General features: G+C 36.8%; 1 protein-coding gene across 1 annotated transcript; it reads right to left on the reverse strand.

Annotated features, from left to right (window-relative positions):
• Window positions 1-4,399: 4,399 nt before the first annotated feature.
• On the reverse strand, window positions 4,400-22,671 carry LOC102805798 (somatostatin receptor type 5-like). The gene is made up of 3 exons (XM_006814087.2): window positions 22,290-22,671; window positions 6,449-6,741; window positions 4,400-5,008 (listed from the first exon to the last, which is right to left on the reverse strand). The coding sequence occupies exons 1-3, from the start codon at window positions 22,669-22,671 to the stop codon at window positions 4,400-4,402; spliced, it is 1,284 nt and encodes a 427-aa protein (XP_006814150.2).
• Window positions 22,672-26,490: the final 3,819 nt, after the last annotated feature.

Below are 26,490 nucleotides of genomic sequence, written 5' to 3' on the forward strand. Positions count from 1 at the left end.
TTACAGACGTTTATTCTATTCACACTATTTTTACATGGTTGTTTTCCAACTAGTCATGCTGAGTGATGTCTAATAGCAGCTGGCCAAATTACAATCGAGTGGTGGGTGGGTCACAGTCAAGTATAAATAAGCCATTCACTGCCAAAGAACAAATATAATCATTCTTTCCGATCAAGTACTTTAACCTCCCCCTCTTGATTCAAATGACATAACCAAAAGACTTAAGACTTCCTATAACACACAACACCATATTCACATAATTGTTCATACATGTATACATTGTCACAGCAAAATCAATTACATAAATTTACCAACGGCTCCAGCAAATCATCTGCCCATATTAACTATAGCCTCTTTTGTAATCCCTCTAATACTTATATTTTGTGCTTCAATTACATAATGTTAGTCCAAAAATGTCAGCTTCTATTATTTGAACACAATCCTATTATCAAGGTCACGTTTGTATTGCACTGGTCCCGCTAACTCTGGATGGCGCCAGTTATTGTAAATACATAGTGTTCTTCCATTGACACGCAGATCGCCGCAAACCAACCGATCTGACACATACCGCGCGTGGAACTATGGGAAAAGTGGTCGGAACTATTTCCACTTTGTGTCAACACAGGTGGCGCTATTCGGTTGGTTTGCGGCGAGCTGCGTGTCAATACAATATTGAGAAAAATTAGACCTTTGACCTTCCAATTTACATGCATTTTAATGTTAATAAAATAAGATATTCTGATGAGTGTTGTGTGTTATTTTAATGTATCAACTCATTAAAGATTAAATCTTGCTAAAAATCGGGAGAGGATGTGTTCAAAACAAGAAAAATACTTTTATATAGTTCCGCGGCAGAAACGCTGAGAAAAATGGTAGCGGATGGATATTTAGCCTTCAGAGGGTAGTTATGCGTCATAAGACACAGGTCTGTGCTGAATAGCGCCACCTGTGTTGACACAATGATTGTTCTTCGACACTCTACAACAACATACTTGTACCCTGTTGAATAGTTAAAATAATGAGATATCATGTTTTAGTCCATTACACGCTCGAATATCACTGTTATCTCTAAATGTGTATACATGTAATTCTGAAAATATGTTTTTGACGCTGGATTTAAAAACATTGCCCTGAATACAATCTATATTTATGCAAATTACGGCTTGGGCATTGTGTATGGCTTTTCAAAGTGCAAGCTCATTTAATGACAATATACAATCTCTAGCCGTAAAATGGTGTATAGTAGCTTTATTGAAACTATTATGTTGACAAATGTAGATATATCTAATCACAGTAGACATAATAGTCAAATTCTACGTCAATTGAGAAATTATTTTAAAGGCAGTTTTTGTACCCATGTACAGGGAGATACAAATTTGGCGGATTATTCCAGTTCACTAACTGTCAATATTTCAACGCAAAGATGAAGTAAACATTACGTTACTATTCAGTTTTGGTGTATATCTCACATTGTTGGCAACGTTAAAATTGTTTTCTATTCTGAATTATTTCAACATTGTATTATGGAAATGTTCTACAATCAGAAACGTTTTAATAATATGATTATTACCAATTATGAATACATCGAATGTACATTTAGAATGTATAAAAATTGCAAATAAAAAACGAAACCTGCAAGAAACATTGGGGAACCTTACTGCTGTATTTATTGTGTTTGTTTATTTTTTGAATTTTGACTTTCATTTTAACAAATACTTTTGTTATAAACTACCAAAAAAAACTTGTTTGCTATTGTACTGTATTTTGAAATATTTTACAATTTAATGATGATAATAAGATACTTCATTCCAACCGTAAATAAGATATTTGTATGATATTTATTCTATAATTTGAGTATGCATACGCTAGTGTGCATAATACTAACGATTACAGTAATTTGACATTTCAGTGAAGGTTTTGATGTATAAACACTCGCGTCTTGCATTGTTGTATTTAATCACACATAGCCATTACATTAATACAGGAACGATAGTTTCTAATAGAGGTCATTTTCTTTTGTATCAAATGAAAAGATGACTAACCTGAAGCAGGCATCTTATTATATGAATACTATCCGTATTCGTCTTTATTGTGTCCAGACGCATTGTGATGGTTAAAAGAATATAAATGGATGTTGGTAAGTGTCACATTTCGAAATGTGTTACAGTGTGGTATTTCTCAGTGAACTGATATGTCTTTGTAATTAGTAAACTCGTGAAGGTACCGATGATCATCTTTCTTGTATAGAAATATTGAAATGTGTCCTCCTTGTCAGTTTAACAGTACAAGAAATACGAGTAATATTTAGTTTAATTGGGATTTAGCGCCATTCGAAAAAGGGTAGCGTACAACTACACTCAGCTTTTGGCCCACTGTTTTGGTACTTCCAGTAGTTATGATAATTACACTGCTATTTCCGAATCAACACTTCTTCGTCATATTTTATGACTCGTACCATTCAATTGTACGTGTTGTGAACGGTGCTCCATCTCGTATAAAGTGATGGCGAGTTCCTTTGCTTGGAATACGTTCGTTCGATTGATTATTATGTATTATTGATTATTGTGTACATTTCGGGTTATATAAAATAAGCGAATAACTTGAAACGTTTGGCGTTCAACGTTAAATATGATATAAACAGTGAACGACACTGGTGTACAGGCACAAGAGGAGATTTTCATACTCCATTACAATAATCGAATAATTGATTGAATGTTTGCTAAAAAGATCATTGCTTACTGTTAAACTACTGGTTGATTACAACATATTTTAATATGTCTACACTACATTAGTTATATTCTCATATTATTTAGGGTCACTGATTGGATTCTTGTGTAGACTGAATAAAACAATTGATAAATTATTAGATATTCAATCTAAATGATATTACTTACGGCGCGGTTAAAATATTATCTATGATTGTGAAAAACTGCCTCGATAAGCAAATATCCAGTGTTGTATACGATATATAAACTACTATCAATGATAGCCGCTCCCCTACGACCACGAAGCCGCTGTGAGCATCAAGTCCTTTAATAGTATTTTTTTTCAGTTACGACAGATGTACTGATGTTCTTTTTTTTTATATATATATTACTTTGTCTTTTTTATTTGATTTCGATATTTTGCAAGTCATATTCTATTTTATATAATATTTTGAGCAAAAAGAAAGGCTTAATTTTTGGTGTGACAAAATATTGACGTGTCGTACACTTACAAAGTATTTGAAAAATGTTTGATTCATCATACCACAACAGAATACACCAGATTAATTCCAAGCAATTGAGAATATTCAACTATTTACGCAAACTATTCATCAAAATATACGTCAGGTGGTTCTAAATATAAAACATACTTATTATAGAGACCAGTTCACAGGCAGATGCAAGGGACACGTTCAAATAAATTCCAAAAACATTTATTGTGCACAAAAATACGCATACATAAAATAAAACAAACAGAGTTACAACTATGTAATCAATATAGATCAAAGTAAAGGTACATTCAATTATAGATAATTCGCTCACAGCAATACAGTTACCCCCTCCCCACCCGAACTGAGGCTTGGTTCAACATGAATGTGTTAGATAACGCAACGGTTTATATAACCTCAAGCACTTGTCCATACAATGCACACCATGCGCTGTCCACTCCACCAATCAGCGGCCTCCACACATAATTACAGTTCAATCAGATCGCACGTCACATGCACAAACAGTGACCTCCACCAATTAATATACACGTGTTCGTTTATCAGGTCACATGTCATATCGTAGATAACATTCAATCAGTGTCTTCGCCAATGTATATACGCAGTAATTAGATCACGTGACAGGCATGCCGCATTTCGATCCATACGGTATCGATATATGAGTTATGTTATTACATTGCTTAGGTCCTTCTCACGTCAACTAGGTGCGATATATTTGATAATGAATGTGATAAATGTTTTGTACGTTTGTCTTGTGGATAAATGCTCTGTTCCTATGTCACAAATAATAGCCTCGTAAGGAAGTCATACAATAAACTGTTGTTGATTGATTCATTTCCCAACTAGTTAACAAGCGCTATTGAGATGTATATTAGAAGGAAGGTATGTAGTTGATGCCGCAACGAAGAAAGATGGGCTAAATTTTTTTGGAACTTCTGATATCACCTTTGTTCAGTTTCCAGAATGTTCATGTTGTGTTTGACCCCATTGCTTTTCTGAAATTGTAAGTCGTTTTATGGACTATGGATGTTTCATATTGATGTTATTAGCGCTTTTTAGCAATAATCTAACACCCATACGTTAAATAGCCAAAGTATGCCAGGATACCAATTGTATTGTGTTTTCAATTGTTTCCTAAAATAATGAATTACATTGATATAGGCATTTAATCATACAAGGATATAGCAATTAAATATTATCGTCTACCTCAAACGGTGACGTCACGCCTTCTTGTGACATCCTAGAAACAACATTCTCATGGTTATTAGATGATGAAATATACGTCGAGGTAGTATTACGTAATCCTTTATCAGTGTGACCGCAGATAAGCGTTCGAACCGATTGGCGAAAGGTCTTGTTGATGAACGAATAAATAATCGGATTTATACAACTGTTAGCATACGGCAGCAATAAACCGACGTTCTTAATCATAGGATGCAGGTAGAACTGAGGAAAATACCGAGACACCAGATTGTACGTGCTTAATAAAACATAGCAACAGGTGTAGGCAATAAACACTGCAATCAACACCTTGGCTGTCTTCCAGTGAGCGTTTGAGTGTGATTTTTTAGTTGTTTGGCGGCTAGTTGCCATGGCGACGCCGTTTCTCCATACTTTGTAGACGATAAATGAATACAGTACTGCCGTAATTAATACCGGTAGGTAGAACAAGATCACGTTCAAGTAGACGGCTTTGAAGTCGGAGAACCATGGACCAAATGGTAGAACAAGTTTACAAGCGAATGGAGACTTGCCTTTGTATGTGACGCTGTTGTTTCCAAGGGAACCATAAATCGCCTATAACAGGATATATCGACAATGAATGGTTTTAGTGTGTCACACTAATATACCGAGAGACCATGTGCAAACATTGTTTTCCGAACTATTAACATGGATGCGTTTATTCTTTCGTGGGGTTGTTCATATGAAATATTACACAATTTATATGTTAGTAAGTACACTACTATCAAAGAATTCTTTCAAATCAATTATCTCTAATGAGTAAACCATTATATCAGATTTATCAAATTAGTGTAGTAATATCATGGATCTCGAATTTCGAAACATTAAAATCAACAACAAATTTACGTTAAAGTTGTAGTGTGTACATCCATTGTTGAACACAGTTGACCGTCAGTTTATCGCCTGTTATTGAAACACGTAGTTATTTTTGAAGTCGGTTGAAATATTGACAGCATCTTGGATTTAAAAGTAATTATATTAACTGCCTCACATATTTTATGTGTAATAAAGCGACACGCTCAAAAGTGAAAAACGAAAAGTGGGAAATTAGAAATGATTTCGCATATTTGACTATTAACCGAAAACGCACTTTGGCTAATAAACAATTGAAATATTACGGAAACATTCAAATTTACCATATTTCAAACAGTTAATATATTATAAATAAATTATGTAGTTACCAAACGACCCAAGTTGTTGCATTTGGCCAAATGGTGACGTAACAATGTGAAATTGTGTGTTCAATATTGTTCAAATTGCCGATAAATTGTGTAATATTGTGTGAGAATTATATCAAAAATATCACATGATTTTATCAGATGAAATTTGTAAGATATATGAGATAAATAGCTGAAACCATAATATGTACAAACATGTATGTAAGGTTATGATAATTTCATCATGCTTCAAATTAAACTACGACATGAATGGAAACTATATACAGACATGTATTAAGCGATCATGGAGAAATTGAATGTAAACGATTAACAGTTTGTTGTTCAAATATTGTTAATACAAACTACGCCCTCAAGTAGAATTTGTTTGGACGGTGGCGCGATCCAATCACATAAGATGGCGAGCCAACGGGTAATTGACCCATTTAAATTAATTTAGAAATACAGTTAACAATGTTAAGCGAAGATTTTTTCAAAATCGACGAATACTAGTAACTAAGTGTCAACATGGCTGAAATACTAGCAACAATTGTTATCCAGTGAAGATTTGTTGACTTCATACTGGTTTTGTTGGATATAGCGCCATCTTAACTTACAACGGAAGTGACGTATGTATACGACAGTGGGCAAAACAACACCAAAAAGAAATAACTAATTGTAAATAGAAATGTATTGTTTTCAATCAAGATATAATCAATATAATTTCTGAATATATATGCGTCAATTGTTCACACCTGCAGTGATTTACAACATGACTCCCTAGAGTGATTTACAACATGACTCCCTAGGTTTCTAATAAAGATATCACTGATACACTTACCTTGAACATAAAAGCCGTAGGCATGGCGGCAACGCAGGCTAACAACCACACAATTACTATGATAATACGTGTTCGTCTAAGAGTGAATCTGACTCTGAAAGCCATCGGGAAATGTATAGCACAGAATCTATCTATTGCTATGGCGACCATTGTGAAAACTGTTACATTGAAACCAACAAAACGCAAATACCGCAAAACAGCACAGGAATAGTCAGTTTGCCAAAGGAACGGCCAGGTTGCTCTAAAAAACTCAGTAAGATGAAACCCGACAATAGTTAGCGCCAGTATATCACCTGAAACAATAAAAAAAAAATATTCATTTTTAGATTTTGTTTTAGCAGACGACTACTTGAATTTCGACTTCCACAAAATAGACCTCTATAAACATTGCTTGTTTGCCAATTGTGATGATAAATAAGTATTATTAAAATCATAATAATATGAAAAGTATATATTAAGAGGGATTTCTCGAAGCATTGCGTCCTCTTATGAAGTGATTATATGACGTAAATAGGTCTAGGGGACGCCGTTCAGGGCGTCGATATCGTTTTGATGTTCGTCAGTGAAAAATAGTGTTTTCATGGTTTCACTGAATTCTGAACGATGAATAAAAAACATTTTTGTGATTATCATCAGTCATGAAAATAACTGCATTTGTTCCCTAATAAAATCCCTACCTGATGATTATATTAACAAGGGAATATAAAATGCGGAAAGTAATCATCCTGAATTGTATGAGAACATTGAGTAATCGAATTGAGTAATTGGTAAACAAATTTTATAGAAAGATAACAAATATATGTAATAATTATAACATGACTCGATCTTTGTAAATGGTTTTAAAGTACACGAAAATGTGTGTTGCGTGCCTGTAATTTAACGACCGACATCTAAAATGGCAAAAAGTAGCAACATTTTCTCAATTTAATTATTGTTTGTGCGTAGTTCAATTCATTCTATAACTGACATTCATCCTGGCAGACGAGATTCCTCGAAACGTGTCATGGATGAACTGAACTGTTTAGAAGTATGTGGTAAAGAATAATCCAGCAATAATTTAATGAGCTTCATTCATCGGCAGAACAAGTTAAAATGAGCAAGATAGATTTCAGCGCATGGTACAATGATGTGCTCGATTCAAAGACCGGGCAGTATTCTATCGTAGATCCCTCTCCTGGTATTACAGGGATATAATCCCCTACCTAATCTAAATCGTTTGATTGGGGTCAGTCCGGGTATGCAATGCACCAACTTTTGGGTGATCAGATTTCTGAAAAACCTACACCTTCATTGAAACACATTTTTCTAAAAATAAAAAACCATTGAAACAAATCTACAATAAATTGGTCTATCATGTCTATCAACACAAAATAAGTACGGCATTTTTTATTTTCAAAAATGTAAAAAGAAACCCCTTGACGATTGAAAGTGTAAAAGGTCCCCTTGTTTATTTTAAAACATAATTTACAGACCCAATGTGCCTCGCATACACATTGGTAAGTTTCCACTAGTAACCCTCCCCCCCCCTGGTCGTTAGGCATGATGACCGATAATTTAGAATCTATATTAAACATATAGACGATGTTATATCCAGGAAATACAATCTTAACCTTAGCTACATGTAGGAAAAAAAAAACATTGCCCAGATGAGATAACATGCACCTCTCCATGTGTGTATAATGGTACACGCCAACGCCGGCAATTAAGGTATATTTGCAGTATATTTGAGTCGCTCCGATATTTTAACAGCCTCTAGCAATAATTATCTGAGTAAGAAAAAGCTAAAGAAAATTCACACCAAGTTCCCACGAACCTGCATCTATAACACAGATTGTCGACCAGACAACGGAAATACTGTATAATACTACACGTTTCCCTATTAACAATATACAGGTATGAATAATTTTCACAAGGTGCTTCGTTGCAAAATCCGTTAAGTAAACAATGCTCATAAATACATTCATGTATGTTATCCTAAGCTCAAACCGTCAGAATATATATACACTTTAGTAAATACATGACAAATAGCTTACTGAAACTGGTTTAATTCAAATTATATATATTATTGGTTGCTACCTTATTAAATATTAAAAACGCAGCACACATCCCACCAAAGAAAAAGCCGCATTACTAGTATGTTCTTGTAGTGGTCTGAGGTCTGATGAGACAATACTTTGCGAGGTGGTGTCGTTTGCTTGTTTAACAGCCCCGACAGGTTACTGCACGACTGCCTTCATTGACACAAGTTATCAATTTGTAGTTATTTAATTTAAAAAGGTCCTCACAAATAAAGCCCTGACACTGTTATAACATGTCTGTTTACCATGCATTGCTCACTGTGCGTAAAGTGGCATGAACGTGTCAATAAATTGTAAACAGAAACTAGCGTAAATTTGCATCAATAACGTCACAAACACATACAATGTCTTCAGACATGCAAGATGTAATCCGTGATGGGCGTGTTTTAGATAATATGTGGTTAGGAGCTTAGAGCTTATAAATGGATTAAAAAGTTTGACAAAGAAGGTCAGGCCGGATGGCAGGTGACCATGTAAGTTGTGTTATGTCATTTTAGTGGTGACATACGTTTTCTCTGGACTTACGATGCAGAGGAACTAAATAAATTTGTCTTGTCATTCCTTCCAGATATCTGCCTTGAATGGGCAACATTTTCACAAGTTTTCCTTGAATCATCTAATATAACAGATTATAAATGGCTTTGGAATAACAAATATAAAATTGGAAATCATTCAGTTTATTTTGAATCTCTGGCAATTAAAAATATTAATAGAATCATTCATTTATTCGATACTAGGGGCAACCTTCACGATTGGAATTTATGACGAACAAAGGGCTTATCAACTTTAGATTACTTACAAATTCATCGATTAAATTCTGCAATGCGGAAAAAGTGGTAAATTCAAATTCATAACAACAGTCACAAGTGGTTTGAACCAGAAAATATAATTTATTTTAATTCATCATATATACATATTAATTCATTAACAAGCAATCAAGTGTATACGTATATGTGTGACAGTATAATAGAATATCCAACAATTAAGTCCTGACAAACTCTATCAAGTGTCTCCAGTGCTTATCAAGAGCAATTTTAATTTACCTTACATTACTACAATTAGAGCCTTTCAGTTGTAAATCATCCAAACATACATCCCAACGTTTTTCAAAACTTTTGAATTGAAGTTAGTAGACTTCCCTTTATGTATCATTTATCACACAGAAATTGAAACCATAGAGCACTTGTTTGTGCAATGCGACTGGGTCGTTGTGGAAAAAACGGCAGCAAAATTGTAAAAAATATCATGTTGAATTATTTTATTTTATTGTTTAAAAAATACATTTACAAATGTAGAGGAGAGGCAAAAATGGCATCATTCTTTGGTTTTGACGCATTCATTAAAGACCACGAACATATGGAAAATGAATTGTCCTTCAAAATATTATATCATTATCAGAAATGGAAGCCGTTTAGGGTATGGATTAAAGGGTAGCTACCCATTCACTGCCAGCAGTCAACACTGACTTTTATAACTATTAAAGTAGTAAGCAAACTGATCAAAAATGTTTTATTTTATTTGAATTACCGACAAAATATGGCAGCTGACATTAATTAGTTCAAAATATAAAACGCCACAATATCCCACATCTAAGTCAGGTTTCAGGTTTTCAGTGTGTGTACACTTTTGTAACTGTAAAGTATTATGTAATTATTATGTGGGAAAAAGTATTTAAATAAAAAAATCACCCGTGCAATAACGTGTGCTGTGTATTTTTCCATGTTACATATAAAACACCTCCAAATCACCTTACAAGAACTACAAGTTTTACACGAAAAGATTTCATTTCACAACACAACACCAGTATTTTATTTAATAAAAACATATATGGTATACTTTGTCAGTGGATACATTCAATGAAATATACTATGTACGTTATTGTCATTCACTATTAATTTGACACGTGAATGAGGTTGATTAAGTAAATTTAGGTAAAAAGGATCAGACTTTTCAGACTACCTTCAAATTTTTAGTAGAAAGTGTGTTTACGTTGCCTCCTTTTTATCCATATACACTCTCGCCAATTACGCATCAAGTAAAACATTGAGTCGTCACATACAACCCTAACTATTATTAATCCATGTGAAACAAAGAGTGGAATATAAGCATTAGAGAAAAATAAACAATGTTACTAAAATATATTGAAACAATTTTGGAGTAATAGGGTACTAATACCAAACCGTTAGTCGCATGACAATTATGCAATATTTCAAAACATGCAACAGACATGCATACCTACATTAACATGGCTAATAGAACTAGAATATAATTATACACATTGAGTGTTGACATTCGTCCACAAAGACGAATCTCACATTTATTAATCTGGATACAGTAAAATTGGAATTTGTTTTCTTTTAAATTATCAGCGATGCATTCAAGTTGTCATAGTAATTCATCCATATAGCAAGATAAATGTGTACATTCTCATTATGTTTACGGTTGAGTCTGTCATTATGCTATCAATAAAAACCACAACATCGGTTATATAATTCAAAGAGACATTTTCTGATTGCATCATCCAAGCATTACTATGTGTCAAATTAAATCCCTGGCTTATCGTCAAAGGGACATTAGCTATTATTTAATGGTCTCCCTAATGTGTTTTCGATGTATTTATGTGTCTTTTATTTGCCAGTTTTACTCCAGGCATATGTCAAAACTCTCCCCAAACGACTGATTAACAAGAAAATCTTAGCCGTGTTATTACGTTTTTTTTATCGTTGAGGATTTTTTTCTAGCGTGTTGCTGCTTTCATTTGTGCTAGTTCATATGTAAAATGAAATGCATAAGACCGCAGAACAAACACTATCGAACATGCAAATACATGAGACGAATATCACAATTTCTCAATACGGCAGTCTTAGACTTTGTGTGAGTTATCAGTGCTACTGTGGGTAGAATCATGTAGTCTTAGTGTGAGTTACCAGTGCAAGTGTGGGTAGAATCTTGTAGTCTTAGAGTTACCAGTGCAATTGTGGGTAGAATCCTGTAGTCTTAGTGTGAGTTACCAGTGCAATTGTGTGTAGAATCCTGTAGTCTTAGTGTGAGTTAACAATGCAATTGTGTGTAGAATCCTGTAGTCTTAGTGTCAGTTACCAGTGTAATTGTGAGTAGAATCTTGTCGTCTTAGTGTCAGTTACCAGTGTAATTGTGGGTAGAATCCTGTAGTCTTAGTGTGAGTTACCAGTGCAATTGTGGTTAGAATCCTGTAGTCTTAGTGTGAGTTACCAATGCAATTGTGGGTAGAATCCTGTAGTCTTAGTGTGAGTTACCAATGCGATTGTGGGTAGAATCCTGTAGTCATAGTGTGAGTTACCAGTGCAATTGTGGGTAGAATCCTGTAGTCTTAGTGTGAGTTACCAGTGCAATTGTGTGTAGAATCCTGTGGACTTAGTGTGAGTTACCAATGCAATTGTGGGTAGAATCCTGTAGTCTTTGTGTGAGTTACCAATGCAATTGTGTGTAGAATCCTGTAGTCTTAGTGTGAGTTACCAATGCAATTGTGGGTAGAATCCTGTAGTCTTAGTGTGAGTTACCAGTGCAATTGTGTGTAGAATCCTGTAGTCTTAGTGTGAGTTACCAATGCAATTGTGTGTGAAATCCTGTAGTCTTAGTGTGAGTTACCAGTGCAATTGTGGGTAGAATCCTGTAGTCTTAGTGTGAGTTACCAATGCAATTGTGGGTAGAATCCTGTAGTCTTAGTGTGAGTTACCAGTGCAATTGTGTGTAGAATCCTGTAGTCTTAGTGTGAGTTACCAATGCAATTGTGTGTAGAATCCTGTAGTCTTAGTGTGAGTTACCAGTGCAATTGTGGGTAGAATCCTGTAGTCTTAGTGTGAGTTACCAATGCAATTGTGGGTAGAATCCTGTAGTCTTAGTGTGAGTTACCAGTGCAATTGTGGGTAGAATCCTGTAGTCTTAGTGTGAGTTACCAATGCAATTGTGGGTAGAATCCTGTAGTCTTAGTGTCAGTTACCAGTGCAATTGTGGGTAGAATCCTGTAGTCTTAGTGTCAGTTACCAGTGCAATTGTGGGTAGAAACCTGTAGTCTTAGTGTGAGTTACCAATGCAATTGTGGGTAGAATCCTGTAGACTTAGTGTGAGTTACCAATGCAGTTGTGTGTAGAATCCGGTAGTCTTAGTGTGAGTTACCAATGCAATTGTGGGTAGAATCCTGTAGTCATAGTGTGAGTTACCAGTGCAATTGTGTGTAAAATCCTGTAGTCTTAGTGTGAGTTACCAATGCAATTGTGGGTAGAATCCTGTAGTCTTAGTGTGAGTTACCAGTGCAATTGTGGGTAGAATCCTGTAGTCTTAGTGTCAGTTACCAGTGCAATTGTGTGTAGAATCCTGTAGTCTTAGTGTGAGTTACCAATGCAATTGTGTGTGAAATCCTGTAGTCTTAGTGTGAGTTACCAGTGCAATTGTGGGTAGAATCCTGTAGTCTTAGTGTGAGTTACCAATGCAATTGTGGGTAGAATCCTGTAGTCTTAGTGTGAGTTACCAGTGCAATTGTGTGTAGAATCCTGTAGCCTTAGTGTGAGTTACCAATGCAATTGTGTGTAGAATCCTGTAGTCTTAGTGTGAGTTACCAGTGCAATTGTGGGTAGAATCCTGTAGTCTTAGTGTGAGTTACCAATGCAATTGTGGGTAGAATCCTGTAGTCTTAGTGTGAGTTACCAGTGCAATTGTGGGTAGAATCCTGTAGTCTTAGTGTGAGTTACCAATGCAATTGTGGGTAGAATCCTGTAGTCTTAGTGTGAGTTACCAATGCAATTGTGTGTAGAATCCTGTAGTCTTAGTGTGAGTTACCAGTGTAATTGTGGGTAGAATCCTGTAGTCTTAGTGTGAGTTACCAATGCAATTGTATGTAGAATCCTGTAGTCTTAGTGTGAGTTACCAGTGCAATTGTGGGTAGAATCCTGTAGTCTTAGTGTGAGTTACCAGTGCAATTGTGTGTAGAATCCTGTAGTCTTAGTGTGAGTTACCAGTGCAATTGTGGGTAGAATCCTGTAGTCTTAGTGTGAGTTACCAGTGCAATTGTGGGTAGAATCCTGTAGTCTTAGTGTGAGTTACCAATGCAATTGTGGGTAGAATCCTGTAGTCTTAGTGTCAGTTACCAGTGCAATTGTGGGTAGAATCCTGTAGTCTTAGTGTCAGTTACCAGTGCAATTGTGTGTAGAATCCTGTAGTCTTAGTGTGAGTTACCAGTGCAATTGTGGGTAGAATCCTGTAGTCTTAGTGTGAGTTACCAGTGCAATTGTGGGTAGAATCCTGTAGTCTTAGTGTGAGTTACCAATGCAATTGTGGGTAGAATCCTGTAGTCTTAGTGTCAGTTACCAGTGCAATTGTGGGTAGAATCCTGTAGTCTTAGTGTCAGTTACCAGTGCAATTGTGGGTAGAAACCTGTAGTCTTAGTGTGAGTTACCAATGCAATTGTGGGTAGAATCCTGTAGACTTAGTGTGAGTTACCAATGCAGTTGTGTGTAGAATCCGGTAGTCTTAGTGTGAGTTACCAATGCAATTGTGGGTAGAATCCTGTAGTCATAGTGTGAGTTACCAGTGCAATTGTGTGTAAAATCCTGTAGTCTTAGTGTGAGTTACCAATGCAATTGTGGGTAGAATCCTGTAGTCTTAGTGTGAGTTACCAATGCAATTGTGGGTAGAATCCTGTAGTCTTAGTGTGAGTTACCAGTGCAATTGTGGGTAGAATCCTGTAGTCTTAGTGTGAGTTACCAATGCAATTGTGGGTAGAATCCTGTAGTCTTAGTGTCAGTTACCAGTGCAATTGTGGGTAGAATCCTGTAGTCTTAGTGTCAGTTACCAGTGCAATTGTGGGTAGAAACCTGTAGTCTTAGTGTGAGTTACCAATGCAATTGTGGGTAGAATCCTGTAGACTTAGTGTGAGTTACCAATGCAGTTGTGTGTAGAATCCGGTAGTCTTAGTGTGAGTTACCAATGCAATTGTGGGTAGAATCCTGTAGTCATAGTGTGAGTTACCAGTGCAATTGTGTGTAAAATCCTGTAGTCTTAGTGTGAGTTACCAATGCAATTGTGGGTAGAATCCTGTAGTCTTAGTGTGAGTTACCAGTGCAATTGTGGGTAGAATCCTGTAGTCTTAGTGTCAGTTACCAGTGCAATTGTGTGTAGAATCCTGTAGTCTTAGTGTGAGTTACCAATGCAATTGTGTGTGAAATCCTGTAGTCTTAGTGTGAGTTACCAGTGCAATTGTGGGTAGAATCCTGTAGTCTTAGTGTGAGTTACCAATGCAATTGTGGGTAGAATCCTGTAGTCTTAGTGTGAGTTACCAGTGCAATTGTGTGTAGAATCCTGTAGCCTTAGTGTGAGTTACCAATGCAATTGTGTGTAGAATCCTGTAGTCTTAGTGTGAGTTACCAGTGCAATTGTGGGTAGAATCCTGTAGTCTTAGTGTGAGTTACCAATGCAATTGTGGGTAGAATCCTGTAGTCTTAGTGTGAGTTACCAGTGCAATTGTGGGTAGAATCCTGTAGTCTTAGTGTGAGTTACCAATGCAATTGTGGGTAGAATCCTGTAGTCTTAGTGTGAGTTACCAATGCAATTGTGTGTAGAATCCTGTAGTCTTAGTGTGAGTTACCAGTGTAATTGTGGGTAGAATCCTGTAGTCTTAGTGTGAGTTACCAATGCAATTGTATGTAGAATCCTGTAGTCTTAGTGTGAGTTACCAGTGCAATTGTGGGTAGAATCCTGTAGTCTTAGTGTGAGTTACCAGTGCAATTGTGTGTAGAATCCTGTAGTCTTAGTGTGAGTTACCAGTGCAATTGTGGGTAGAATCCTGTAGTCTTAGTGTGAGTTACCAGTGCAATTGTGGGTAGAATCCTGTAGTCTTAGTGTGAGTTACCAATGCAATTGTGGGTAGAATCCTGTAGTCTTAGTGTCAGTTACCAGTGCAATTGTGGGTAGAATCCTGTAGTCTTAGTGTCAGTTACCAGTGCAATTGTGGGTAGAAACCTGTAGTCTTAGTGTGAGTTACCAATGCAATTGTGGGTAGAATCCTGTAGACTTAGTGTGAGTTACCAATGCAGTTGTGTGTAGAATCCGGTAGTCTTAGTGTGAGTTACCAATGCAATTGTGGGTAGAATCCTGTAGTCATAGTGTGAGTTACCAGTGCAATTGTGTGTAAAATCCTGTAGTCTTAGTGTGAGTTACCAATGCAATTGTGGGTAGAATCCTGTAGTCTTAGTGTGAGTTACCAGTGCAATTGTGGGTAGAATCCTGTAGTCTTAGTGTCAGTTACCAGTGCAATTGTGTGTAGAATCCTGTAGTCTTAGTGTGAGTTACCAGTGCAATTGTGGGTAGAATCCTGTAGTCTTAGTGTGAGTTACCAATGCAATTGTGGGTAGAATCATGTTGTCTTAGTGTGAGTTACCAATGCAATTGTGGGTAGAATCCTGTAGTCTTAGTGTAAGTTACCAATGCAATTGTGGGTAGAATCCTGTAGTCTTAGTGTGAGTTACCAATGCAATTGTGTGTAGAATCCTGTAGCCTTAGTGTGAGTTACCAATGGAATTGTGGGTAGAATCCTGTAGCCTTAGTGTGAGTTACCAATGGAATTGTGGGTAGAATCCTGTAGTCTTAGTGTGAGTTACCAGTGTAATTGTGGGTAGAATCCTGTAGTCATAGTGTGAGTTACCAATGCAATTGTGGGTAGAATCCTGTAGTCTTAGTGTGAGTTACCAATGGAATTGTGGGTAGAATCCTGTAGTCATAGTCACACGCTAAAAACGCAAAAGCTCATTGGTATACGCTTGTTTGTAAACAATGTCACGATATGGCCATCTGACGCATGCGCAGGTGACGACTCCCCCGCTTCGTGATTCTCGTGTAAATTGTTTGGTCTAGAATCATGACACTATTTACACATATAGTGCAGTGTTCATTGAATTATTATCACAGTAATTAAACTGATAAGCACTATGCAACATGACGTCAATGTCTTGGTTCAACAGCGCGTGAAACAGAAACCAAAAGCAGTAACGCATGGAAATTGATGAAAATTTATTGAAAATATATTACTACGTTATTTGCGCACTCAATAAATAATCACCGAAACACTTTATATTTACATAGCGGATCAGAATACTTGTTATGAAGACATCTGGATTTACATTTAATTAAAGGGATGTTTAAGAAATCGGAGTATAATATACAGAAAGAGAATATTCATAATTAGCGGTTCATCACAACGTCACTGTGTCTACTGTTGTTTAACTGTGGTTTAATGAGTAGTACGGTCTAAATGTCTAAATGACAGTCTGCAACTACGCCTAATATACTACCCTGTTAATAAAATATATTACTGCCCGAATAAGGGCGTCTGTGCCCCGAGCGCAGGTGATCATTTGCCCGACGTTAGAAGGTTAGGGATCATTTTATTACATGCCTTTATTAATAACATAAAAAATACAGGGTTATATCTTAATGTTTAAAAATAATCCTTATTGGTAAAAAGGTACATTTTTATTAAGCAGTAACAAAGTTTTGTATGCAATCGCGTTAATCGATAGGTTTGACACTGCGGATGGATATGTTTACGCTTCCTGTTAACCGGCTCCCTCGATAACGTGCGGACGATGGCTGCAGCAGACGAAATGGATATTATGCAGTGGTTGTGGTCGATAGGACAGAGCCAACTTGATGAAATCCTTGGACCAGCAGCAGAAAATGAAGTACCAGACGAAGAGGACGGTTTTATAAAAGCACACCAGAAGCAAAGTACCGTTAAAATCACCGAACGTGATGTCCGTCGCTGTACCAAGTGCCTAACTCAGAATACTGCGGCGCCTCGAAGACATACCACCGGTCGAGTTGAATGAGCTTCTGGGCAAATTTTTCATCAGCATAAAGAAGAAGGACGGAGACGAATATGAGCCAGCTTCCCTCGCTAACATGAAGTGTAGTTTGAAGCGCTATCTTCGCGGTAGTAAGTACTTCACAAGTCTAAATGATCGAGTAGTTCCGGGAATTTCTTTGATCATTGGACTTCTCTGGACAGCAAAAATCCCCGGATGTTCCTGTTCTAAACGGTGTGTGTTTGATTGGCGGACGGATGAAGGCATGTAATAAGCAATACCACAGTCTCTCTATCATACCGCGAAATTATGTTAATAAAAAAACGATAAACTACAAGAGATCATGAGGAGATTAAACAAATATTATCAATATAACAACATTGTGGAAGAACAAGGTGGGTTTCAAGTTTCAGTTTGAAGACAATAATCTAACAATATGTATACATTTTGTAACAATATGTGTAAGTTTTTCCCGTACCTTCAACGAATATGAAAAAGCTCTCGATAGGTCCAAAACTGATCGTTATTTTATTCACGAATTTCTAATAGAATGCGAAGTGTGTTATTCTGGATTGTACACAGTGCATTTGCTACCATCCACATAATCTCAAATTAAGGCAATTGTCCATAATCCGGAAATATTTTAAGCCTCGAATTGATGAGAAAGCAAAGGCTACAAAGACAGTTTTTTGAGCGACGGGTCTGTAAATATAGTCCACCACTAAATAGGAATGCGAAAGTTTAATTTAACCAATCACGACGTGATATTATTAAAATAGTGAAGTAGGTTGTTATTTGATAAATAGTCATAATGTGTTGAAGTGTGTCGACTTGATTACAGAACGGACACTCATCTGAATTTTTCCGTTCCGTTCTTCCCGTTGGAAAGGAAGCATGAAAAATACGCCACTGCACATCTCCATATTTTTTTAATAACTGGTGCTTCATAACAATCCTTGAAACAGGGGTGAGAATGTTCTGTCAGACTACGTATGTCACGCCAGACAGTGTTCAGTTAAAATAGTGTATGATAAAGAAGACCCCGTGTCTATAGATTGTGCCCTTTTCCAAACTTATATAATGATAAGTACAGTTCAAAGCTATGGTGTGAAAAGAGGTTGATTACACATCCCATTTCCTTTGAAATAAGTTTTGATGGTGTATTTCCATTTGGTGGCGATAAAATTGCAGAAACCTTTAACACTGAGCTGAAGAATACGCTCAGAATGGATTTTTAATTAGATATATCAGTGGTATCCAAGTTTTATTTCCGGACTTTTGTTATTCGCGCGTCCACAAAGTGCCTGGGGCAAAGGGTTCTTTCTTTATATGATGTAGGATAAGTGATTTATTAAAAATGGCTCATTGAGGAGATCAGTTAGGTTACCATCATTGAATTTACGCACTTTATCTACAGACATCCAACACTGCAGGAGTTCACAATAGAATCACGGCAATTTATGTATAGGAGCATTGATAGTCGTACATAGTAGTTGACTTGCATATGACGTATTACTTTCCATTTAGTGGCGATAAACTCAAAAACAACTGAGCTGAAGAATAAGCTCAGAATGGATTTTAATCAGAAATATCAGCGGTATCAAAGCGAGTTTCATTTCCGGATTTTTGTTGTTCCCACGTCCTCAAAGTGCAATGGTTTCTTTTTTGATGGGATGTAGGAAGAGTGTGTTATCAAGCAGTGAGTTTATAGTCTTGATTACTGCTGTGATGTATGGCCAGTCCTTCGATATTTTCATAATTTCTAATTTAATGCAGTGGACAGTGCCCGGGCTACTGTGATGGGTGTAGTGAGGGCAAAATTAATGGAAACCGGGAATCGGGATTGACATATAGAGAGCGAATGTAAGAAATGAAACGGTCAACAAAACCAACGGCACGAAATTAGTTAAAACGATATCCGTGTTGTATCTTATCAAATGCCTTTTTTTTGGCGACAATGGGCAAAGGTGAGTTGGGTGAGTTGACATAGTCAATGATGTCAAAAAGAAGAAGAATGTTGTTATGAATATAGAAGTTTGGTGTAAGTGGCTATGTTCCAATGACCTCCGCGCAATCGCAATCGCATAACAGACTTACAGGCCGCCAGTGTTTTAAGGTTGGTGACATCGCCTTTTTTGTAAGGAGAGTTACATCTACCTAGTACAAGATAGAGCATATTTCCGTTTGTGGTAGCAATAAATAGTTCGCACAGGACACTCTAAAACATTTGGTATAATTCGTTTGGTCAATACCGTAGCGCTCAGTTCGTCATAAGTGGTCGGTTCAATTTAAGTTAAAGGGCGGTAGTCGTTGCGCCACGCATGCGCGAAATATATTGTTCTCGTATAAACAAAGATGACGACTTTGACTGTTTCGCAGATCAATAAGTACAAACTGAGACTTTACCGAGCTTTAACTAGGTTTTTAGGCGATTGGAAGGTATCGAAGGAGTCGCTGACGGTTATTAGTGGAAGTCGCGCCCGGATTAAACGTCATACTTTTGATTTCCCTTAGAAGGTGCATTCGATTGGGGGAAAAATCAATGTTTATCAACACAAATGCCGGGCATGTGCAGCGCGATGATTGCCGTCCTTTAAAATAATAATGCAGTTTAATTTAAAACGTAACTTGAAAATCAAAATCTCAATGCAAATGCACATTTAAATCAAATTTGAATTTTAATGTAAACAAATATATGGTGAATAAAAAGGCTTAGTCGTGGTTCTCCTCCGATTGTGATGTGTATACCGCCACGAGAATATGCATGGTGTGACACCGAGCGACACATTACTGCTATAATGATTAATACAGATTGATACCTACTAAATTCAACGTAAATGTAGACATCCATGTAAAGAGGAATTTCTTCACTCTCTTTCAAGTTCAATTATTGGGACTTGTTCGACTGTAGTGAAACAACGAACACTTAAAATCTATTCTGAAAGTACAACTTAGGCTTATTTCATTGCTAAGCCCTAGAATATATACGTCCGTGACATTAATCCAGGTATCCAGCGAACATCATTAGACATAAACAAGATAGCATGCCGTGGTCGCTTTATTAACACGAAGTTTAAAATAACAAATCAGTGCGAGTACTTGCAGATCTATATCAAAATTGTAAGCATGGTCGAGCTGCAATTACGGAATTCGATGCCTAATTTTGCCATTACATTTGATTTTAGTCTACGAAAGACGTAATTCGTGTTTTAAAGCAGAATACTAGATGGGTTATTTAAGTTAGTGGAAAATAGTATATTTTCTTCTCGTTTAAGAAAGGCATCCTTGTCTTACTTCACATGAGAAAAAAACATTGCAATATTCTGAGATTTTGTAACGTTTTTACGGAGACAGTAAAGAAGCAACCGCGTAACATACACTTTGTGTTATCTTCGTAATAGCCTCATTATTTTACATCTTTCCGATCCAACCGAGTGGAGTAATGAAGCTTAAAACTGAACAAGAGAGAGAAAATTTGTAGTCATTAAACCCAAAATTACAAATGATGTAACTACATGTATGCATGTTTCCTATACTTTCTACTAAGAGCCCCCTCCCCCAAAAAAACATGAAATTTAAAGCACAACCGTATTCACATCGCGTTGTGTTCGGCATTGGCCCCACGCGATACATACAACGTGCGTAAAATATTTTGTTGTTTACATCAAATGCACGCAGTGCAAAGACTGAACAGCCATGTGGTAAATGCACTGAATTGTACCAAAAACTGTGAACAGTTGTGTTTTATTATTTATATCTGTATCCATTCCATAAAGGTTTATCATATACCTTATACCATTTAAAATAAATACTACTGGTTTTTCATTTATCTCAGTTATTAATCTTTTTTCTACCAATCATTTAAACCTCCACGGTGCGGATTGATATTCCTTTGCCGGCCAAATGGATATACCACATGCATGACGTCACTGAAACTACTTCGCAACAATACTGCGCATAAGAAATTGCAGTTCGCTGCAGTGCTGCTGTCCCGGGCTCCGTGGTTTTCGAGATTGCTTTCACGGTTTTGAAGGAACTTTAGCCATGCGAAATAGACTGCGAATGTGTCATTATAGATATTACGTAAAATACTAGTGCTCTGTTTTGATGTTTTGAATATTATTTATATGAAGCAAATATGTACGACAAAGCCGCCACCGTGGTCGATGCTCAACGAGAACGTTCTAAGCTAAGTGACTTGTGAAAGCAGATAGAAGGTGTGGTACGTTCGTAAAAAAGTCATTGCAGTCACTTTTATCTGATTAATGGCGATGAAATAATTTGCCTTTGAGAAGTTCTCAATTCATTCCAATAATTTTATACTCGATAATTGAGTGAAAGTAACATTAACTGTGTACTTTTTTACAAATAATGTATTATGTATACTATTGAGTAATGTGTCACTTGTTATAATACATGATAAATAAAATATTGCATACTTCAAATATAAGTGTTGTTATTTTGTGGGAGAGCGGGTGTGAGTGATGTATGGTAGCTGTGATTGTCATGGTGGATGTCTGTTCGATGTGATAAAATAAATAACACATGGTTATTTGGTCAATATCACGATTTGTTGTCTGCCCTCTGGCTGTTGGTCATGACAATAATATTGATGATGCCCTGTTATGGTCATGACCACCATTCCTTGGGCAGGCAACAAATCGTGATATTACCCCCACAAGCATGTGTTATTATTTAAATGTTATTTCCGTTAATTTGATGTACCGGTAACTGACTGAAACCGGGTGGGAGTGTGCGACGCTCTGAATCTATTTAAAGGAATTTGTCAAAATATTGTCAAAACAGGGCCCAGCATAATATGGACAATTATTGCACGGCTCGATCGTCGGGTTTCAAATAGCATTATGAGACCGGGCAATACGAGATATGTGATAAAATCTTTTACGGTACAAATATGTTCTGACTTACCTACGGCAAGATTGAGAATGTAGACCGAGGCATTTGATTTCCTATGCACCCTCTGTCCATAGATCAAACATACCAATATATTACCAGTCATACCAATGACAAACACCGCCAATAAAAACGGGACTTCAAATCTCACACCGTGGCTGACATCAGATGCAGGGATAGGAAGCCTAATATCAGTGGTATTGTTGTGATGTAACTCCCCATCTCCATAATCGAACAAGTGTGACGCGTTCAGTATTAAATTGGTAAAGGCTGTGGTGTTCTGCTCAAGGCTTATTTCAAATGTCACATCGTTCGGTTCGTTGATGTGCGTTCCCGCGATCAGTGTACTAGTTTCGAATGGCTTCCCCGTAGTTCCATTTAAGTATGTGGTATTCATTCTCTCATATGGGCGTCTTGGCTGTCGAGAGAGCACAAACTAGCATTAACTGAATCACGCAACAGACGGATTGATTAAAAATTGATATTTATAGCCGCAGCATAAACCCATACGCGTTTTCATCCCGTGACGCATCTTCTCCAATCACGACAGACTGCGCGCGCATCGACTATTAATTGAAGAAAACTAACATGATTAAATGGATCATAGATGAACCTCAATAGTTCGCATCATACGGTGCAGCTATGTAATTTATTGTAAATGTTTGTTTATTTCATTAATTTCATTCACCTGACGTACAAGCACATGTTCAGTCTCGGTTTTAATTCACTGGATATGCAAAATGTGATCATATTTGTGTTTTTATCAGAACAAACACGAACAGATAAATGTGTGCGTTTGTATTTCATTGCAGTAATTGTTAGTGTTCTATGAACGGCACAACGGTATATGATGTTTCAAAAATAGTAATGATGGGTGGCTGACATTTTAAAATGCTATGGTTACTTCAATCTGCAAGTATCCATTGCACAGACTGTTCACGACGACTTATTAAGCTAGTTCATATATTCATTTGATTTATTGAACTAATTTGTTCATTTTCACTTGATCCGAAATCTATACTATTATAATAGAAAGCCATTCGGGACCCCCGATGGTTTAATAAATAACACATGGCGAAACGTGCGGAGTTGAGAGTTGTATACACGTATTTAAACTAAGGCATTTTCGAATTTTACATTTGTTTCTTATCGCCACGGGAATCATCTGGTATTACGTTAAAAAGTCCAATCTACATTGTAAATCTCCTGAGCGTGGCATCAAACATAGATACTCGTTCAATAAAAATGTATACTAACTACACATGTATCACCATTGAATGCGTTGTTGATATCGCTACCATACTAGTTGTAATCATAACTAACACTTGTATTTACGTTGCTAAAATTGTGCGAGCAGTTTTAATAATTCTTGTTATCGGTAAATCGCTGTTAGTGAGCATTTATGACTAAGAATGACTCACGTCGAGTGTTGTTACCATCAAACATATAGCCTGAAATAATGCCATCGGAAAGGCGACTACTAAGTTTTGTTATAAACTTAGGAGAAGCAGTGTGAATACTTGATACTCCAGTCCAACGAAGTCCCAACTTTTTGTTGTCACTATCATTTACACAACATGTAGTTGAAACCATTGCATGCTGAGGAAAGCTCACGTATGCACATAAATACCGCGTTCTCACGGTCACCATCTGAAAAGGCATCTCACAGTTGTAAATATTGCATAGTGAGAACATCTCACGCGCGCGCATAGCGGTCGCGGTGTTGTTGACACCATTGGAAAATGCAACTGCCTTTAATAGTTCAAATATAAATATGCAATTTTAAAATATTGGCGTTTCTCTATGGGTTCTTTATTAAAGGCCCGGTCACACCGACCGAACGTTCCTTCAACGGTAGGGAGAGGGCGCGGAATTTAGACAACGCTCGTCACCGCGAACATGGGAACAAATCGAAAACACGGGTGTTGCCTAAGAGGTGCACCGCTGAAGCCGGCGTTGCTTTAGCGTTGGTTTAGCGGTAGCGAGCGTTGGTTTAGCGATGACGAGAGCGTTGATAGAGCGCGCGGGGTTTCAAAGTTGGTTTAGCGGCATACCGCCCGGGCAAAGCAGCGGTGGTCCCGCGTTTAAGATTTGGCCTAGTGGACCCAAGCGTCCACGAACTTGCGTCTAGCGGTCGGAACTTAACTGGGCGTTGTTAGAACGGTGGTAGGAGCGGTAGGATGATCTATCAGCCGTGACCGAGCGTATATGGCGTTGCCTAAACGCGGGCCAACTTCTGTTAAACGGTGGTGAACGGTAACGAGTGGTGATAAAAAAGTTCGGTCGGTGTGACAAGACCTTTATTCATTACATGAATTCCTCTTTATGAAATCCTGAGAAAGATTTATTTACCAGTTTGGTCATACACCCATCGAACAATGGTAAACTCTTATCTACTTATGTGTAATTACTGTCTCTTGTAACCTTGCAATGTCTGTCTTGAATTTAGGACAGTCTTCAATATAACATTTAGCTTCGAGTTATTTATTTATTTATTTATTTATTTATTTATTTATTTATTTATTTATTTATTTATTTATTTATTTATTTATTTATTTATTTATTTATTTATTTATTTATTTATTTGTGTCAAAAACAGATCACGTGGACTCTTGCAAAGTTTCACATGCAAACAAGAAACAAGTCGTTTATTTGAAGACATTAACATATTGTCGTTATGATTGATAGTACTCGTGTGGGTGGATTGCCTGGATACTTAACACCCAGAGAGTAATTCAAAGTGCAACAAAGAACATGTACAATAGACTCATATCTCTGGCACCATTGACTTCTTTCTCAAGGAACCGCATACTGTGCTGAATACGATAACCTCTTATCGTGTGTAACCTTAGTGCATTCATTTATAGCGATTTGGTTGATACTATGTATAGTTCCAAAATGCATCTGTAGGGCTAATCATTCAACATTGAATAGCTACTACATTTGGTGGCTCCATCATATATACGTGTAATCAAAATAAAAATATATTTCTGATTTTGTAGGAACATCATCGGGACATTTAGCATGGCCTCATTATTCGCTATCTACCAATGTCTAGCGACAAGCCAACTCAAAATCAATATATTCAGCATCATAGATAGAAGATGTTTTTGTTGGAATATTATCTACATTCTCACCACCAGAGCTTACTCGCGTTTCGGACTAACTTGGGTGTCGTAACAAAGTTGTGGATTTACGATGATCGCACGAAAAGCTCAAAAACTTCTTGAGTTATGCTACAATTGCTACAATTGCTACAATATGCTACAATATAATGCCATATCCTGTGCGGTGTCCACCAGTTTCTGACAACTAAACCTAACGTCACGAGGATTTACTCTTTCATAATCGTTGCATATTTGTACACATTATATTGCTTTCTATATTGTACAGTCTATTCTAAAAGTAAACATGCTTCACAAATTGTAAGAAGATGGGCATGGTCAGCGACGGTTATGCATATACTGCACCATTAACTACACTCCTCTGCATTGACCATTTACGAGTTTTTATTATGCATCACATTGATTTCGGATAAATCAGCAACGCGTTATTTCAAAGTTATCATTATTCTGTAAATCCATAGCGTGATGTTAGAGTATAGTTTTGCAAACAAGGATAAACAGCGACTACATATTTGATGATCTACATGGGTACGACATGCATATGTGACTCTAGCCATGTTGCCTTAAATAAATATCAGCTTACCTGTTTCTGTATTCACTTAGTGAATTTCTAAAAATAGAACTGGGCTGTATTATTATTACACCAACGCGATGAAGAAGTGTCCAACTTATACCTAAGTGTAACAAAATCCTTCTGCATTTATTAGTTGAACACAAGAAATTACCCACCAAAATATAATATATATGAGCACTGATAACCTCTACTGTCAGTTTTTGATGTGGGTGACGTGACATAGATGGCCCGTCAATCTCTAGTACAGACGTATGTGTTGATATGAACAATTCGTCAAACATAGAAGTATGTGGTACGTTCCCAGGGACCCAGAAGAAGAAACAACCTGAGTTTAAACTAGCGATTTTCAAATCGACAAGCGTCATGAATGCATGGTCATGTGAAAAGCTGGTGGTTTGTAGTTGATAGTAACATGTAGTTTACTTTGAATCAAGGGTGATTTCTACAGGTCAGATCGTTAATTGATGTTAACGTCCTCATAGCCATACTTCAACTGTCAGTTATCTGTAGCAATTAC

The sequence above is a fragment of the Saccoglossus kowalevskii genome, chromosome 15, assembly GCF_978046115.1.
Source record: "Saccoglossus kowalevskii chromosome 15, keSacKowa6.1, whole genome shotgun sequence".
Classification (NCBI taxonomy): domain Eukaryota; kingdom Metazoa; phylum Hemichordata; class Enteropneusta; family Harrimaniidae; genus Saccoglossus; species Saccoglossus kowalevskii.